The 18701-nt window shown below is 41.3% G+C and overlaps 1 protein-coding gene across 1 annotated transcript in view; it reads left to right on the top strand.

The window, feature by feature from the left end:
- Positions 1 to 18701, top strand: part of LAMA3 (laminin subunit alpha 3) — a 244899-nt gene that overhangs the window by 78470 nt on the left and 147728 nt on the right. The window contains exon 12 of the mRNA XM_081263355.1: positions 8487 to 8621. Coding sequence (XP_081119481.1) covers positions 8487 to 8621 — 135 coding nt within the window. The remainder of the gene's footprint in view (positions 1 to 8486; positions 8622 to 18701) is intronic.

Raw genomic sequence — 18701 nt, forward strand, 5'->3', positions numbered from 1 at the left:
AGACCTTGGATTTTAGGGAAGTTCGATGTTGAGGATTATTGCTGCTGGAATTAGGGCGTTCCTGCTGCCTGAGCTCCCATTGAGTTCTCGTGAGATTCAGAGAGGATTTTGGGAAAAAAGCCTCGTGGAGTAGGTGATTTTGGGTGGCAGCAGAACTGGGATTGCCCCAGAACGTGTGTGGAGGCCGGTGTGAGTTCGGGAATAAAGATTTGCTGTTTGAATCTACAAAGCTGTGTGGTGGCTCGTGATTCTGTGCCCAGCCAAGACTGCGGCAGGTCTTGATGACCACTGTGTTGAAAACAAATTATAGATGGAGAAGAGAAGCCGGGAGACACAATGGAGGCCACTGCTATTATCCATGAAGAGGAGATGATGGTGGCTCATCCCAGGTGGTGTCAGTGGAGCAGAGGAGAAATGGACTGATGGAGGATGTGATCCCCAGAGAGAACCCAGAGGTTTTGTTAGGCATTGTTGACCTGGGAGTGGAGCATGAAGGAAAGAGAGGACTCATTGTTAAGGAATCAATAAATGGGCAAGAGAGCTAAGTAGACATTTCTCAAAAGAAGAAATGCAAAATGTCCAACAGATAAATGAAAAAAAAAGTTTGACATCCCCTAGCAATCGGGGAAATGGAAATCAAAATTGCACTGAGATTTAACCTCCCCCCAGTGAGATTGGCCATCATCAAGAATATAAATAATAACAGATTTTGTTGAGGATGTGGGGAAAAGGAACATTTATACATCACTGATGGGACTGCAAATTAGTACAACCACTATGGAAAGCAGTGTGGAGATTCCTCGAAAGACTAAAAATGGAACCACCACCTGGACCCAGCGACCCCACTTCTTGGTATTTACCCCAAAGAACTAAAATCAGCACACTATAGTGATGCATGCATTCCAGTGTTTACAGCAGTGCAATTCACATTAGCCAAGTTAGGGAACCAGACTAAGTGCCCATTAACAGATGAATGAATAAAGAAAATGTGGTGTATACACACAATGAAGTTCTACTCAGGCATAGGAACGAAATTATGTCATTTCCCAGTAAATAGATAAAACTGGAGAATATCATGTTAAGTGAAATAAGCCAGACTCAGGATGTAAAAGTTCAATTTTTTCTCTCATATGAAAAAACTAGAAGGGTGGGGGAGGGAATTAAAAGAAGGGGAGGGTGTCATGAAAATAGAAGGAGGAATGGCAGAGAAGAGGAAAGGGATTGATGGAGAGGGAGGAGAGGAAAGTAAGGGGAGGTACTTGGAAATGAAATGAAGCATGTATGACTCTATCACAATGAATCCCACTTTATGTATAATTATCACACACCAATAAAAACACAAATTGAAGGGAAATCAGTAAAATTAGGAAAGGGACCAGGTAGAAGGAGGCAAAGAGTAAAGGGGGAAACACTGGGAAATGGAATAGAACAAATTATGTGATGCACATGTTTGAACATGTCACAATGAACCCCACTATTACATATAATTATAGTAGTGTCCTAAAAAACATAATTAAAAAGTAAAAGGAAGAAGTTGCCCTTTATTGAGATGGAAAAACTGAAAAAAAGAGAAGGTGGATTGCGTGGACTAAGGGAGGGACAGACAGGTGTTTTTGCAGAAACTCTCCTGTGTTGTTCCTCTCTCAGAAATAAGGTCAAGGGCAAGGAGTAAGGATGAGACTGAGGACTTGGGATGGAGGAGGGAGAAGGTGTGAGAGTCATCCTGGAGTAAGGGGACATAAATGGGCTTGGGAAATGTCATAGGGTTGTTGGGTGGCACTTGAGTGAGGATTCACAGGAGCTCTGTTATAATGTGAGTCTGGGCCAAATGTAGTGGTGGATGTTCATAATTTTAGTAACTCAAGAGGCTGAGGAAGGAGGATTGCAAGTTTGAGGTCAGCCTCAGCAACTTAAAGAAATTTTCAGCAACTTAAATCCTTAACAATTTGGCAAGACCTCATCTCTAAATTTAAAAATAAAATAAGATAAAAAGAGGCTGGGAATGTAGCTCAGTGGTAGAGCACCTGTGGGTTCAATTCCCAGTAGGAAAAAAATATCGAGTCACCTTTACTTTCCTCCTCTTATTCTTTAGTTTTTACCCTACCCATAACCGACTCCTGTGATCATACCATGGGGCTATGTGTTATTGACGGGGTGCTGTCTTACGCTGTCCATATGCCATCATGAGACACCTGCTGAGCACTTCCAGACAGCAGCTATGCTTGACTTGGTTTGTAATTCCTGACTGTACAGACAGACTTAGGTATCCTTCCCATGGTGGGAATCAGCACACGTTTCCTTCAATGTTTGTAAATTGACTAGAATGGAACTTAATGTTTGAGCCTTGATTACAACACACACCCCTGGTTTTCTTCCACAAGAATGTTGTAGGTGTCCTTTTTATAGTCTATTACAGTACTCCCACTGATATTCAGTTTCTTCCTTTTCCCAAGCAGACTGGCAGTGACTTCAGGAAAAGAAATTTCAGTGAACTTGAAGGGAAATTCGGATGTTTATTTAAAAATATTAGGGCAGCCTTGGAATACAGCCTGGAGAAAGAGAAGCTTCAGTTAGTGCAATCAGGTCCGTGTGAGAATTTGAACACTCATACCCACTTCAGTGTCGTCTTCTCTTAATACATCAAGAAAACACACATTTGTGGACCTAACTTCTGGCAATGAGTATCAGAGGCTCAAATTTGTAAACTGCCAGGAGATGCATAGCACTGGATAATACTGGGCACCCCCCTCCACTCCTGAGAATTTTAATTCTTTAAGGCCCATTGAAGATTTTATGTCCTGGAACATCATGGCTTTTAAGCAGGAGCTGTTTTAGAATGCTTTGCTTTTCAAAATATAAATTCCTGTCTGTCACCTGAGATCTTAATCTAAATTTCCAGGAGTGAAGCCCAGGCTTGTATTTTGAGCACAGTTTCCAGATGATTCGGATGCCTGCTTCTTTTTAATAACTGCTGCTCTAGTTAGCAGAAATTCCTATTTTAGTGGTCAGCAAGCTTTAGCATGAAAGGTCAGATAGTAAAGATTTTTGGCTTTGCGGGCCTTATAGATTCTGTCTCAAGGTCCCCAGCTGCTCAACCACAGGCAACATACAAATGAATGAGCTTGCCTGTGTGCCAATAAAACTTTATTTACTAAAACAAAGACAGATTTGGCCCTTGAGCCAAAATATACAGATCCCAGGATTACATCAGAATCTCTGGGTGTGGAATTCCATACCCAGGCAGTGGTATTTTATCAGGAAATTCTAATGGGCAATCAAGATTGAGACTACTGTTCTAGTAACTTAATCCTTCACATCCATGGATTCTGTATCTGCAGATTAACCAAGTGCAGATTAAAAATATTTTTAAAGTGTCTGTACCGAACAATGTACAAATTGTTTTCTTATCATTATTCCCTAAGTGGTACAGTACAGCAACTATTTATACAGCATTTACATTGCATTAGATATTTAAAATAATCTAGAGAGGATTTGAAATACATGGAAGGATGTGCATAGGTTATTTTAAATGTTATAAATACTTGTCATTGTGTATAAGGGACTAGCACATCTTCAGATTCTGGTATCCTCAGGTGGTGTGTTATGGTTTGGATGTAAGGCATTCTCCAAAAGCTCACGTGAGAGACAATGCAAGGTTTGGAGGAGAAATGATTGGGTTATAGCCTTAGCCTAATCAGTGAATTAATCCCTGATGGGATTAAGAGAGTGGTAACTGGAGGCAGGTGGGGTGTGGCTGGAGGAAGTGGTTCATGGTGGGGACATGACTATGGGGTATATATTTTGCATCAGGAGAGTGGAGATTTTCTCTCTCTGCTTCCTGATCACTATATGTGAGCTGCTTCCCTCTGCCACACTCTTCCGCCATGATGTTCAGCCTCACCTAGAGCCCCTGGGAAACAGAGCTGGCTGTATATTGATTGAGACCTCTTAAACCATGAACTCCTAAATAAACCTCCCTTCTTTACAGTTAATCTGGTCAGATCCTCTAGTCACAGCAGCTTCCTAAAATATGGTGGAAGAAGGGGCACCCTGGATCTAATCCCAGCCATGAGCAGCTGAAACAAATGAGGAGGTCAGTTTTGCAGATGGGAATGTGTTCAGATAACCCACTACATTTCATGACTTTGTATATTATTAGAATTTTCCAGAACAAATGATCAGTTATTTCCATCTCAGAGTTATTCTTAGGAAGTCAACCTATAGTAAACACATCTTCAAGGGTTCCCTTTTGGAATTAACAAAAAGAATGGGTGCCCAAACATACTCTCTAGAGGGACCCTAACCTATGGGTTTGTGTACACTCTTGTCTTCCAAGTCCAAAGAGCGGTGGTACGCACAGCCAGTGGTGGTGATAGAATGACCGGGTGCTCCTTTGTCAAGGAAATTAAGGCAAACGGGGCTGATCGTATGAACAGTGTGTTCGGCCTAAAGACATGGCTCCCAGTTTGATTATTGAATGAGGTTTCTTCATAAAGATTTGGGGAGGGGGGATAGTAGGGGATAGGAAAGGTAGCAGAATACAACAAACACTAATATGGCATTATGTAAAAATGTGAATATGTAACAGATGTGATTCTGCAATCTATATTTGGGGTGAAAATGGGAGTTCAAAACACAATTTGAGTCTAATGTATGAAAGATGATATATCATGAGCTATGTAATGCTTTAAATAATCAATAAAAAATTAAAAAAAAAAGATTTTAAAAAGGTTTGGATTCCCCCAATCACCTTGTAAGGATGGGCCGTTGCCATCACCAAAGTTCTGAGGTCAGAGTGGTTGGGGTTGAGGGGTGTGCTAAACAGGGGAAACCCCAAAGAGCTTGGGGCGATGATCTCTAGGGCCTGTTCTCCTGGCTATGCCTTCCCCAGGCTGAGCATCTCTCTGACCAACAGAGAGGGGATGTCACTCTTGGCTTGGAGACCTGCCAGATAAGGCTTAAGAGACGGATAAACTAATCCTGAGAGCTCAGTTTGGAAGCTTTTCCACTAAAATAGAATTTTACTGAGAATTGCAGAATTAATTATTTAGTGCAGTCTTCATTTATTACACTTTGATAAAGGCCTGCTCTGTAGTAGGCCCCGACCAGGCGGCTCCCTGTTATGCTCCTCAGTAGCTCCCAAGGGGAGACATGGACAGGTAGACAGAAGAGCAGGAGCTAAGAGCAGTACTGGGAAGAACAGGAAGCTGTGGGCATGCAGGAGAGGTAGCTGGGAAGCCAGACGGTGGAAGGAAGGGAGGGAGAGAGAGGGGCAGGCTTCCCCAGAGCAGGAGAAGAATTCTGAGCCGTGTCTTGGAGCACAAAGAGCCATTAGCCAGGCAGAGAGGCAGAGTGGCAGGGAAGAGAAGGCATAGGGATAGGAGAGGGGATGGCAGGCTGAATCGTGGGAAGCGGGGACAAGTTCAAGGGAAGGACATCTATGGGATTAGGATGAGCTGCCAGGCTCAGATATGCGGGCTTGTGAGGCACAGCTGTGCCTTGTCTAAGGGATGCCATCACTTCTGAAGACGTTGCAGATTTGCATATTTATAACGATGGTTTCATTGTGGCGACAGGAAGACATCCTTTTTCTAATGTGCATGAAGATGCTACATAGGTTGCCTGGAAGATTTGGAAGGAGCTACTGTGTCACACATGTGAAGAACTTTGGATTGTGTCTTGAGGTGGCATTGGGTCGCCTTAGAGGGTCTTAAAACTGGGAAGTGATTTGAAAAGTTTCATGGGTTTGAAAGATCACTCTTGACACACCATGAAGAATGAATGAAAAGGCTGAGATAGGATGCCGTCGGCCTTCTTAGGAGGATCTCAAAATTACCCAGGCAAACAAGGTTGTGGTCCTGAACTCTGGCAGGAGAGGAAAATTCAAGGGACTCTCCTGAGATGGGGTCCCTGAGCCTTAGTGATGAGATATATGAAGTTCTTTGTGATTCGGTTATAAATCAAGATTCTTGGAACCTCAGCGCCAAGGTCAAGTCCAGATTTCTCACAGAATCCCTAAGCTTGGTTTAACACCAGACTGATTCATGGTAAAATGTCCTCTTTCCTTGTGGCATTCTCAGCGGACAGGGGTAGGTGTTGTGAGGGACAGTCATGCCAGCCTGGGTTCAAGGCTTCTCTTGTTTTGAATGTGTCCTGGTCATTTCTATAAGACAATGACCCTCTCCTCCTCTTTGTTTTGTTATTAATCTTTTATCTGAAAGGTTAAAAGTTTAGGGCAAAGGAAAATAGGAGGAATTTAGCTAACTTTTTACCTTATCTATTATTTTAACCTTTATAGAAAATCTCTCAAAAACACATCAAACTCCCTCCCTTGATAAATAGGCTAAACCCAAATATTTGAGCCTCTCCTGATCCTACTCAGGAGAGCATGTTGCACATTTAAATGCTAATGTCATTGATAGAAATCTAACTGTTGTCAATATGAGATTGGCTTAAATACATATAACAATCTAGGAAGTACCCTGAAAGTGGGTTTTAAAATTATCCATTTGTGACAGGCACAGTGGCACACGCCTGCAATTCCAGGGACTCTAGAGGCTGAGTCAGGAGGATTGCAAATTGAAGGTCAGTTGGGAAATTTAGCAAGACCCTGTCTCAGAATAAAAAATTAAAAGGGCTGGGTATGGTGGTGCATGGCTGTAATCCCAGCAGCTCAAGAGGCTGGGGCAGGAGGATTGCCAAGTTCAAGGCCAGTCTCAGCAATTTAGCGAGGCTCTAAGCAACTTGACAAGACTCAAGTCTCAAAAAATAAAAAGGGCTGGGGATGCTGCTCAGTGGTAGTACGTCCCTGGGTTAAATCTCAGGTACTGAAAGGAAAAAAAAAATCGGTTTTGTATTCTTAGTATAATAGAAGGCAGGCTTTGGAATTAGCCAGACCTGGATTCAAGTCCTAATTCTGCCCTCCTGGTTGTGTGACCTTGGGCAAGTTAAATACTCTTTATGAGCCTCTTTTTATTGAATTCTAAATGCATACCTATCTTACAGGATTCTTGCTTGACTTTATAACTAATATATTTATAGTAAAGTCAAGCAAGAGGCCTTTTTCTTTTCTTTCTTTTTTTTTTTTTTTTTTGGTACTGGAGATTTAAGTTGCTGAGGCTGGTCTTATAATCCTCCTGTCCCAGCCTCTCCAAGTCTCTGGAATTACAGGTGTGACAGCCATGCCTGGGAACAGGCCTCTGTTTTTGAGAAATATTTATTTATTGAGACATATAATGCAATGGGACTAGGGTCCATGGCACCAGGCTGGGTCTCTCCCATGATAGTGTCAGGATGCCCAGAAGGTGAGAATGGAAACTTCAAGGTATGTGGTGACCTATTATTAGAAGTCACAGGATAGAACTTTTGCCTCATTCTTTCGGCCAAAGAAAGCCACAAGTCAATCAGTGATTTCCAAAGCCAAAGTGTTATAAAAGGAGAACATAAGATAAAGAATAAGGAGAAAAAAGGGGGAGGCTGTTTATTTTTTATTTATTTATTTATTTTTATTGGTTGTTCAAAACATTACATAGTTCTTGACATGTCATATTTCACACTTTGATTCAAGTGGGTTATGAACTCCCATTTTTACCCCGTATACAGATTGCAGAGTCACATCAGTTACACTTCCACTGATTTACATATTCACATACTCATGTCTGTTGTATTCTGCTGCCTTTCCTATCCTCTACTATCCCCCCTCCCCTCCCCTCCCCTCCCCTCTTCTCTCTCTACCCCCTCTACTGTAATTCATTTCTCCCCCTTGTATTATTTTTCCCTTTCCCCTCACTTCCTCTTGTATGTAATTTTGTATAACCCTAAGGGTCTCCTTCTATTTCCAAGCAATTTCCCTTCTCTCTCCCTGTCCCTCCCACCTCTCATCCCTGTTTAATGTTAGTCATCTTCTCATGCTCTTCTTCCCTACTCTGTTCTTAGTTACTCTCCTTATATCAAAGAAGACATTTGGCTGTTTATATATACAGACAGCTCAGGGAGACCTTCTGAGGAGTTGACATACGAACTGACACTTGAGAGGTGACAAAGAGCTATTGTGTCAAGAGGCAGGGAAGGGGCATGCCAGGCAGAGGGAATAAACTGAGCAAAGGTCCTGAGGCAGGAAAGTGCTTGAATGGGACATTGAAGAAGTGTGGCTGCTACAAAGACCTTGTGTCTGGAGTACTGAGTCAGACAGTCCCTGGGAAGCCTCTGAAGCCACATCTGGCATGGAATAGGAATTGGAAGGTAGAAGGTATATATATGTATATTTAATTCCCAATTGCCATTATATGAGAATCTATTAAATTGCTATCTCTGACTTTTCCTGAATATTTATTTCCCTTTAAGATGTTGTCTTCTGGATTAAGAATATTTATAAACCATAGATTATTCATAACCTGTGTTTCCACAACAGAAGTCTGGAGGAAGGGAGACATTAGCCAAGGCAGGGAGGGGGTTGGCCCCCTCTGAACGTCTCTTGTCCTTTGCAGGGTGTGACTGTAACTTGGAAGGTGTTCTCCCTGAAATATGCGATGACCTCGGAAGGTGTCTGTGCCGTCCCGGGGTCGAGGGCCCCCGGTGTGACACCTGCCGCTCTGGTTCCTACTCGTTCCCTATTTGCCAAGGTAAGTGAGCAGAACCCAGTGTACTCTCAGTCCTCCAAACAAAATTCCCTCCTGAGAAAAGACGGAGTTTCTTTCTGTCAGAGTTGCTTGACCTGCACTTTAATAACTGAACCCCTGGCTGACCTAGGAATGCTCCCTGGGCCTGTCCTGCTGGGACCTCGTCACCTCCCCTCTCTTGTCTTTCCAATGCTACTCTTGCTCCCCGTTCTGTGGCTAAGTGCTGTGGATTCAGGTTCTGGTTCTGGGGAGGAAGTGGTGTCTGAACAGGGTCTGGGAACCTGTCAGGTAGGTGGGAGAAGGAAATGGGGCATTCTAGGGAGAAGGCCTAGAATATGCAGACTGCAGACATGGCAGACCATAAACTCCTTCCTCACGCGTTTTGTACCCTTGTGGATCCTCCCTAGTAAGAGTCACTGGGGGCAGGGTGGAAGGAGGAGGTGTCTGGCCTGATCGTTAGAGCATAACAGGTGTGCAGCAAATGTGTGGATGAATGAAGGAAGGGATGGATTTGCCCCATTTCTCTCCTGCCTCCTCCTCTCCATCTGCCACTTGCTTCCCCTGATGGCCAGTGTTGTAGGGAAGGAAAGAGAAAGAAGAGAAGAGCATTAGTCAGGGCTCAGGGCAGGAGAATGACATTGGGGCATTTGCCAGTAAATGGACGGAACTTGAGGCCATCATGCTAAGTGAAATAAACCAATTCCAAAAAACCAAAGGCTGAATATTCTCTCTGATATACTCCAGGTATTATGAACAGAAAGGGACTTCCTGTAGGTAAGAGGTCACTAAACTGAGTCACTGAGACTGGAGTAGCCGGCAGTAGGCTGGACTCCTTGGGAGATCTCAGGGGAATGGCCAGGACTGTTGAGGCACCATACAAAGGTCAGGAAGCTACCAGAATCCTGGGCAAAGGCCTTGACCCCAGAGGGGAGGTGGATACCAACAGGGCCAGCCATGCTGCTCACCCTGAATAGAAAATCAAACAGAGAAAGCGGCCGTGAAGCAGGAAGGGGCCTTTATTCTCAGGGTAGCACCGGGAAGGCAGATCTCAGGGCTGACTTTGGGGTGTCAGCAATAGTTTTGTGGGTAATAGGGAAGAGACAGGCAAGAGTGGAGGGGGTGTGCAGAGCTGGCCATCTTGGTGAGGTCATGATCTGGTTGATCATTATCCTGGAACTGGTCATGCGGCATCTTATTGGAAATAAGGAAGGTGCCTGGGCTCAGGGGGAAGTTTTGTTTTTTGTCACTAGATGTTTATCTATTGGGTTCATGATCCTGGAATTTAACATAAGCCAAGGGAAAGAATAACTCAGAAAAGAATAGGTCAGAGGGAGCCAGACAACATGGAGTTAATCATGTTCATGATCAGGCCCTGCTTTGGGAAGACCATACTGCTGCTGCCTCCACAGCCATCTCTCTCTCTTTCTCTTACACTCTCTCTCTCTCTCTCAAATATTTTTTTTTGTAATTGTAGATGGATACAATACCTTTATTTTATTTATTTATTTTTATGTGGTGCTGAGGATCAAACCCAAGGCCTCACATGTGCTAGGCAAGCGCTCTACCACTGAGCCACAACCCCAGCCCCCCACCCCAGCTCTTTTTATTTGTTCTTTTTAAATACACATGATATACACGACAGTAGAGAGTATTTTGACACATTCTACATACATGGAATATAACTCTCCATTCTTGTGGTTGTACATGATGTGGAGTTACACTGTATTCATATATGAACATAGGAAAGTGATGTCCGATTCATTCTACTGTCTTTCCCAATCCCATCCTCCCTCCCTTCCCTTCATTCCCCTTTGTCTAATCCAATGAATTTCTATTCTTCCTTCCCTACCCCTTTATTGTGTGTTAGCATCCACGTATCAGAGAGAACATTTGGCCTTTGGTTTTTGGGGATTGTCTTATTTCACTTAGCATGAGAATCTCCAGTTCCATACATTTACTGGCAAATGCCATAATGTCATTTATCTTTAAGGCTGAGTAATATTCCATTGTGTATATATACCACATTTGCTTGAAGCACACCTAGGTTGATTCTATAGTTTAGCTATTATGAGTTGAGCTGTTATGATCATCAATATGTGCCTGCATCAATATGTGGCTGCATCACTATAGTATGCTGATTTTAAGTTCTTTGGATATAAACTGTGGAGTGGGATAACTGGGTCAAATGGTGGTTGCATTCCAAGTTTTCTAAGGAATCTCCATACTATTTTCCAAAGTGATTACATCAATTTGCAGTCCTACCAGCAATTTCTTGGTACTCAGGAAATCAGAGACAGGGTATAGCAACAGAAATGTTCACAAGCAGCAGGAAGGCAGCCTCCTTCTTACTTCCCATTCTTTAATTTATTAAAACATTTTTTTTGCAGTGTGGCAAGCATGCATACTATGCAAACACTCTTCCACTGAGCTCTACCCAGTCCTTATGCAAATATTTCTAATTTTCAAAACTCAATTAGCATCCAGAGCCCAACTCCAGGAAAAATCTGTGGAGTGCTGCTTTTAGCTTTCCAGCCTCTGAACACAGGAGAAGGGTAGAATAGGTAAAGGCTCTCTCATTGGCTAGATCAGCCACACGGTGGATGAATGGGGGACAGAGCAGGAAAAGCCCTCCCCTAAGCAGCAGGACCAAGTTGTGATGAGCAAGGGTCACACTAGCTATCAACTTGGGCAAGTTATCTGACACCTCTGTTCCTCAGTTCCTAATACTAGTGCCCACCTCATAACAATGTTGTGAGGGTCACATATGTACTGACATGCAAAGCTCTCAGAATCTAGGAAGTCCTCATGCGTATGTTGTTATTATTCTTTTACCAGCTGCTGCTCCCTTCTCCCCACTTCATCCTTTTCACAGTACTGATCCCAGATCCCAGTTCATCTCCCTCTTGCTTCTGTCTGAATGCCATACTCTAGACCTTCCTTCCTCTCCTGGTCCCCTGGGATGCCCATTTCATGGACCATTCTCCTTTGCTCTCATTTCTCTGGAGCCACAGGAGATCTCAGCCATCCTTACCCAGATGTTGGGTAACCTGGAAGGTGGGGAGACAGTAAGGGAAGGAAGAGAGTATCTTTTCTCTCTCTGTCTTGACACTGCACGGAACTGCAGTGTTGGAAACTAGAATTCCCAGGGCATCTCCTGTGGAAACATCAGCCTGGGTCATGCTCACATTAGAATTGTTTGAGATATGATACAGGTGGATTCTGTACCAAACTGGCTCTGTGGTCTGGGTTAGTAATTGTCCTTGTACATGTTATTTTTTGTGGAAAGATATCCCAAATAATGAAGGTGGGGACGGCTTGCATTGCAAACACTGAGAGTCTCATGGACAAAATGAAGACCTAACAAGAAGGAAGTGGGGAAGCCTTCCCTTTCACATGTCTGCTGCAGGCCAACCTTAAAGGGACTTATGTTTGGGGCAGGCAAGATCATGAGTGGTGAAGACCAGCTTTATTTGATGAAAGCAGAGGGGAGGGGGAGGGGTGGAGGAGGCAGCTCATTTCTTTCTTCTCTATCAAATATTAACAATGAGTGTATCACAGATAAGATGCTTTTAGTTTTTCTTCCCAATTATATCTTAAATGTAAACTCTTTGGGGGAAAGGAGTGGACAAGAGTATCTCATGTTAATTTTGTACATAATCTGCTGCATTCATATTATTCTTACTTAGCAAAAGCAAAATATTCTGTGAATATTTCCTCAGGAGTTTTTATTTTTCCTCCTCTGTGCCAGCCACTGTTCCAGACTCATCTGGTAGAAAGAATTACAAATATTCCAACTAGGTCATTCATACGGGCCAGGTAGTTAGACTGTATTGACATGTGTATGGATACAAAGGGAAAGGATAATACAACATTTTAAGAATGCTTTTTTCCCATGTTTCTTCACTACCAAAACTAATTAATTATAAGGCAGGTAGAAAATACTAGGCTAGATTCAAGATAAAGCAGAAGCGAGGTGGGATTTCCAGAATGAAACTCAGTGGGTACTTTCTTCAGCAAAACAGAAAGTTAACTGGTAAAGGTGTTTTTTTTTTTTAATCATTTTAAGTCTCCATAAGTTGTCCTAAGAGCATATGGCAAATGAAAAAAAAATACTGAAAATTGGAATATTAGAACAGCAAGAACCTGTGCCATTTGAGCCATGGTCCACTCCATTTCTCACCTGCCCCACACCAACTCCATTCTGGAGAAGCTCCAGGGCATATGTGGCCAAGAAGATGGGGACTGTCTTTCTCCAGTACTTCATTTGGGACTGTGGTTTCATTCTGGGAGGCCCAGGCTGCTGATGTTTCTTATCCCTGTGCAGAAGTTGTATTCCAGGTAGGCTCAGCAGAGAGAGCCAGGTCTCTTTCTTCCCTACCAACCTCCATCTCCTTGTAGGCTCTGGAGGCTGAGAATACTGAGGTGCCAATCACTCCCATCCCAGCTGGCTCAGAGAGTGAAGGTTCCATGCTGAGAAAGGTCAAGCTGAGAAATCAGTTATACCACCAGCAGCTGCCACCTCCTGAGATGTCATTCCTCCTACCTCCAACTTCGAGGGACAGTGATTCTACCCAGAAACAAAGATAGGTCAGAAGGACAAAGAGCTCTGCAGATTTGACTGAGGGAATTGATTATTTTAAACATGGTCGAGAACTTCATACCCAAGGGTGTTATAGAAAATAATGAAGATCTTGGTGTAGAGCAATTAAGAGGAGGTTGGTAGCTCTGATGCAAGTGAAACAGCAGAGCAGCCAGAAGTGTAATAAAGATAATCAGAGAGAGCTACAGCCAAGAAGAGCCTTCCTGATTTCAGAAGATTTTGCAGGTTGGGAAGGCTCTATGCATGTGCTAAGCTACCATGCAATCAGAGAAAGACAGGGGCAGATTCAAAAATATTCCCAAACAACACACAACAAACCCATCAACCCAGGTTAGAGTTCCCTGGCATCAGGGGCTTAAGCCCATCCTCTGACCAAATACTGAGCCAAAGAGCTACTTTGTCACAGTGGCAACTTCTAAAGAGTTAGGCTTAAAAATAATTCAGCCATCCCTGGCCATCTACAAGACCTATATGCATTCCCCAAACAATACCATCCCAGCAGTGATCAAGAGGGGAATATGGGGACAGGAAGCAACCTCTCTGAATGTAAGCCATAACACACAGTCAAACTGTGTGTTAAACTGAGGGAGTTTAAGCATAATCTTCAATCAATAAATGGCTTCAATTAGTAGACAGGCCAGAAAATATAAACAAGAGTGAAACAATCTGACTAGGAACATCAATGGCTGAACTTTGCAGGAGAAATAGGACATGGCAGAATTAGATCATCCATGTCACTAAACAAATAAACAGTCAAGCAGCAAGTGATAATAGCAATAATCCTGGTGGAGATAGTAAATCAGTAGCTGGAGTTGCTGCAATTTTTTAGAAAATGTATGTTCAAAGAAATGGGGAAGTATGGCCCATAGATAGAGGAAGAAAGCAGTCAATAGAAACTGCTCTTGGATTAGGTTAGATGATGGACTTAATGGACAGACGTCTAAGCAGCTAGTACAAATCTGTGTAAAGAACTCAAGGGAATGATTCTTAATGAATTAGAGGAAGGCATGAGGACAATGTATCAACAAATAGAAAATATCAATAAAGAGTAAAAGTTATTTAAAAGAACCAAATGAAAATTCTGGAGTTGAAAAGTATACTCACTGAAATGAAAAATTCACTAAAGGGACTCAACAGTTTATTTGAGCTGGTGGATGAAAGAACTGACAACCTTTTTTTTTAATTTATTTTTTTAATTGGTTGTTCAAAACATTACAAAGCTCTTGACATATCATATTTCATACATCAGATTCAAGTGGGTTATCAACTCCCATTTTTACCCCAAATACAGATTGCAGAATCACATTGGTTACACATCCACATTTTTACATAATGCCATATCAGTAACTATTGTATTCTGTTACCTTTCCTATCCTCTACTATCCCCTCTCCCCTCCCCTCCCATCTTCTCTCTCTACCCCATCTACTGTAATTCATTTCTCTCCTTGTTTTTTTTCCCATTCCCCTCACAACCTCTTATATGTAATTTTGTATAACAATGAGGGTCTCCTTCCATTTCCATGCAGTTTCCCTTTTCTCTCCCTTTCCCTCCCATCTCATGTCTCTGTTTCATGTTAATCTTTTACTCCTGCTCCTCCTCCCTGCTCTGTTCTTAGTTGCTCTCCTTATATCAAAGAAGACATTTGGCATTTGTTTTTAGGGACTGGCTAGCTTCACTTAGCATAATCTGCTCTAGTGCCATCCATTTCCCTGCAAATTTCATGATTTTGTCATTTTTTAGTGCTGCGTAATACTCCATGGTGTATAAATGCCACATTTTTTTAATCCATTGATATCATCTATTGAAGGGCATCTGGGTTGGTTCCACAGTCTAGCTATTGTGAATTGTGCTGCTATGAACATCGATGTGGCAGTATCCCTGTAGTACGCTCTTTTAAGGTCTTCAGGGAATAATCTGAGAAGGGCAATAGCTGGGTCAAATGGTGGTTCCATTCCCAGCTTTCCCAGGAATCTCCATACTGCTTTCCAAATTGGCCGCACCAATTTGCAGTCCCACCAGCAATGTACAAGAGTACCCTTTTCCCCACATCCTCGCCAGCACTTGTTGTTGTTTGACTTCATAATGGCTGCCAATCTTACTGGAGTGAGATGGTATCTTAGGGTGGTTTTGATTTGCATTTCTCTGACTGCTAGAAATGGAGAGCATTTTTTCATGTACTTGTTGATTGACTGTATGTCCTCCTCTGAGAAGTGTCTGTTCAGGTCCTTGGCCCATTTGTTGATTGGGTTATTTGTTATCTTATTGTCTAATTTTTTGAGTTCTTTGTATACTCTGGATATTAGGGCTCTATCTGAAGTGTGAGGAATAAAAATTTGTTCCCAGGATGTAGGCTCCCTATTTACCTCTCTTACTGTTTCTCTTGCTGAGAAAAAACTTTTTAGTTTAAATAAGTCCCATTTGTTGATGCTTGTTATTAACTCTTGTGCTATGGGTGTCCTATTAAGGAATTTGGAACCCGACCCCACAATATGTAGATCGGAGCCAACTTTTTCTTCTATCAGACGCAGAGTCTCTGATTTGATATCAAGCTCCTTGATCCATTTTGAGTTAACTTTTGTGCATGGCGAGAGGAGGGGATACAGTTTCATTTTGTTGCATATGAATTTTCAGTTTTCCCAGCACCATTTGTTGAAGATGCTATCCTTCCTCCATTGCATGCTTTTAGCCCCTTTATCAAATATAAGATAGTTGTAACTTTGTGGATTAGTCTCTGTGTCCTCTATTCTGTACCATTGGTCCACCTGCCTGTTTTGGTACCAGTACCATGCTGTTTTTGTTACTATTGCTTTGTAGTACAGTTTGACCTCTGGTATCGCTATACCGCCTGATTCACACTTCCTGCTTAGAATTGCTTTTGCTATTCTGGGTCTTTTATTTTTCCATATGAATTTCATGATTGCTTTATCTATTTCTACAAGAAATGCCATTGGGATTTTGATTGGCATTGCATTAAACCTATAGAGAACTTTTGGTAATATCGCCATTTTGATGATGTTAGTTCTGCCTATCCATGAACAGGGTATATTTTTCCATCTTCTAAGATCTTCTATTTCTCTCTTTAGGGTTCTGTAGTTTTCATTGTATAAATCTTTCACCTCTTTTGTTAGGTTGATTCCCAAGTATTTTATTTTTTTTGAGAATATTGTGAATGGGGTGTTTTTCCTCATTTCCGTTTCAGAAGTTTTCTCGCTGATATACAGAAATGCCTTTGATTTATGCGTGTTGATTTTATATCCTGCCACTTTGCTGAATTCATTTATTAGTTCTATTAGTTTTTTTGTAGACCATTTTGGGTCTTCTAGGTATAAAATCATTTACTGAGGGTTGCCCTATGGCATAATATATGGTCTATTTTTGAGAAGGATCCATGTGCTGCTGAGAAAAAAGTATATCCACTTGATGATGGTTGATATATTCTATATATGTCATTTAAGTCTAGGTTATTGATTGTGATATTGAGTTCTATAGTTTCTTTATTCAACTTTTGTTTGAAGGATCTGCCCAATGGTGAGAGAGGTGTGTTGAAGTCACCCATAATTATTGTGTTGTGGTCTATTTGATTCTTGAACTTGAGGAGAGTTTGTTTTATGAATGTTGCAGCATCATTATTTGGTGCATAAATATTGATAATTGTTATGTCTTGTTGGTGAATGGTTCCTTTTAACAGTATATAATGTCCTTCCTTATCCCTTTTGATTAACTTAGTCTTGAAGTCGATTTTATTCGATATGAAGATGGCCACCCCTGCTTGCTTACAAGGACCGTGTGCGTGGTATATTTTTTCCCAACCTTTCACCTGCAGCCTGTGTATGTCTTTTTGATCAGATGTGTCTCCTGGAGGCAGCATATTGTTGGATTTTTTTTTTTTTTAATCCATGTTACCAGCCTATGTCGCTTTATTGGAGAGTTTAAGCCATTAACGTTTAGAGTTACTATTGATATATGATTTGTACTTCCAGCCATGTTTGGTTATTTATCTTTTTTTTAAATTTAGTTTGTTTCTCCATGATTATCTTTCCCCCCGCCCTCTGTCTTTACTGAGGCACTTCCCACTGATGGTTTTGGTTATTGTTTTTCATTTCTTCCTCGTGTAGTGTTTTGCTCAAGATGTTTTGCAATGCTGGTTTTCTGGCTGCAAATTCTTTTAACTTAACTTTTGTTTATCATGAAAGATTTTTATTTCTTTGTCGTACCTGAAGCTTAATTTTGGTGGATACAAAATTATTGGTTTACCCCTGAATGTAATCTGCCTCCTTTCTCTTGTAGCTTTTAATATTTTCTCTTTGTTCAGTATATTGGATATCTTCATAACAATGTGTCTTGGCGTTGGTCTACTGTGATTTTGTATGCTCGGTGTCCTGTATGCATCTACAATTTGTATATCCGTTTCCTTTTTTATTTCTGGAAAGTTTTCTATAATTATTTCATTCAGCAGGTTGCTCATTCCCTTGGTTTGAACCTCTATACCTTCCTCTATCCAGATGACTCTTAAGTTTGTTTTTTTTGTTATCCCATATCTCTTGGATGTTTTTCTCGTGATTTTTTACCAGCCTTTCTGAGTTGGCTAGACTCTTTTCAAGATGATATATTTTGTCTTCGTTATCTTACTTTCTGGCTTCTACTTGCTCCACTCTGTTAGTGATACTCTCATTTGAGTTTTTAATTTGGTTTATAGTTTCCTTCATTTCTAGAATTATTGTTTGATTATTTTTTATAATCTCTATCTCCTGATAAAGGTGCTTAATTTCTTCTTTTATCTGTTTATGTAATTCGTTTTCAATGTGTTCTTTCACTGAATTTGCTGTCTCATATCCTCTTTAAGGTTCCATTCCATCTGTCTAAGGTATTCCTTGAGTTCTTTATTTGACCATTTTTCTGATGCCTCTAGGTCCTCCTGAATATTTAGGCTGTCCTGCATTGTTTGTACTCCTTTTCTTCCTTGCTTTTTCATGCTGCTCATGTTACTTCTTGTTCTGTTTGACTGCTGAGTTACTGTTTACTCCTATAAATTTATTTGATGCTTGGGAGGAAAGGTATTAGAAGGGAAGGGAAGAAGTCACTAAAGAGAATGAGAGTAAACAGGTAGAATTCAAGGAAGGGGGAATAAGGAAATTGAAAAGAAATGAAAAGACAAAAGAAAAAAATAGAAAATAAAAAAAGAAAAAAAATTAAAAAAATAATTTTAAAAAATTAAAATTAAAATTAAAAAAATAATAAAAAAAATTTAAAAAATTTTAAAAAACATCAAAAAATGAAAATGATAAAAAACCCAAATAATAAAAAAAATTAATAAATGCAGTCTTAGAGTTTGATTAACTTCTCTTCCAGTAGGTGGAGCTGTGCCCACCGCGCCAAGCTTCTCCTCTCAATACGTGGGAACCAATCACTGTGCAGCAGCTCCTCCTCCCAGACTGGGCAGGTCTCCAATCCTGAGTGCCTAGGGCCTTCTCTTGTGTCTAGT

This window comes from Spermophilus citellus, assembly GCF_964194105.1.
Source record: "Spermophilus citellus genome assembly, chromosome: 12".
Classification (NCBI taxonomy): domain Eukaryota; kingdom Metazoa; phylum Chordata; class Mammalia; order Rodentia; family Sciuridae; genus Spermophilus; species Spermophilus citellus.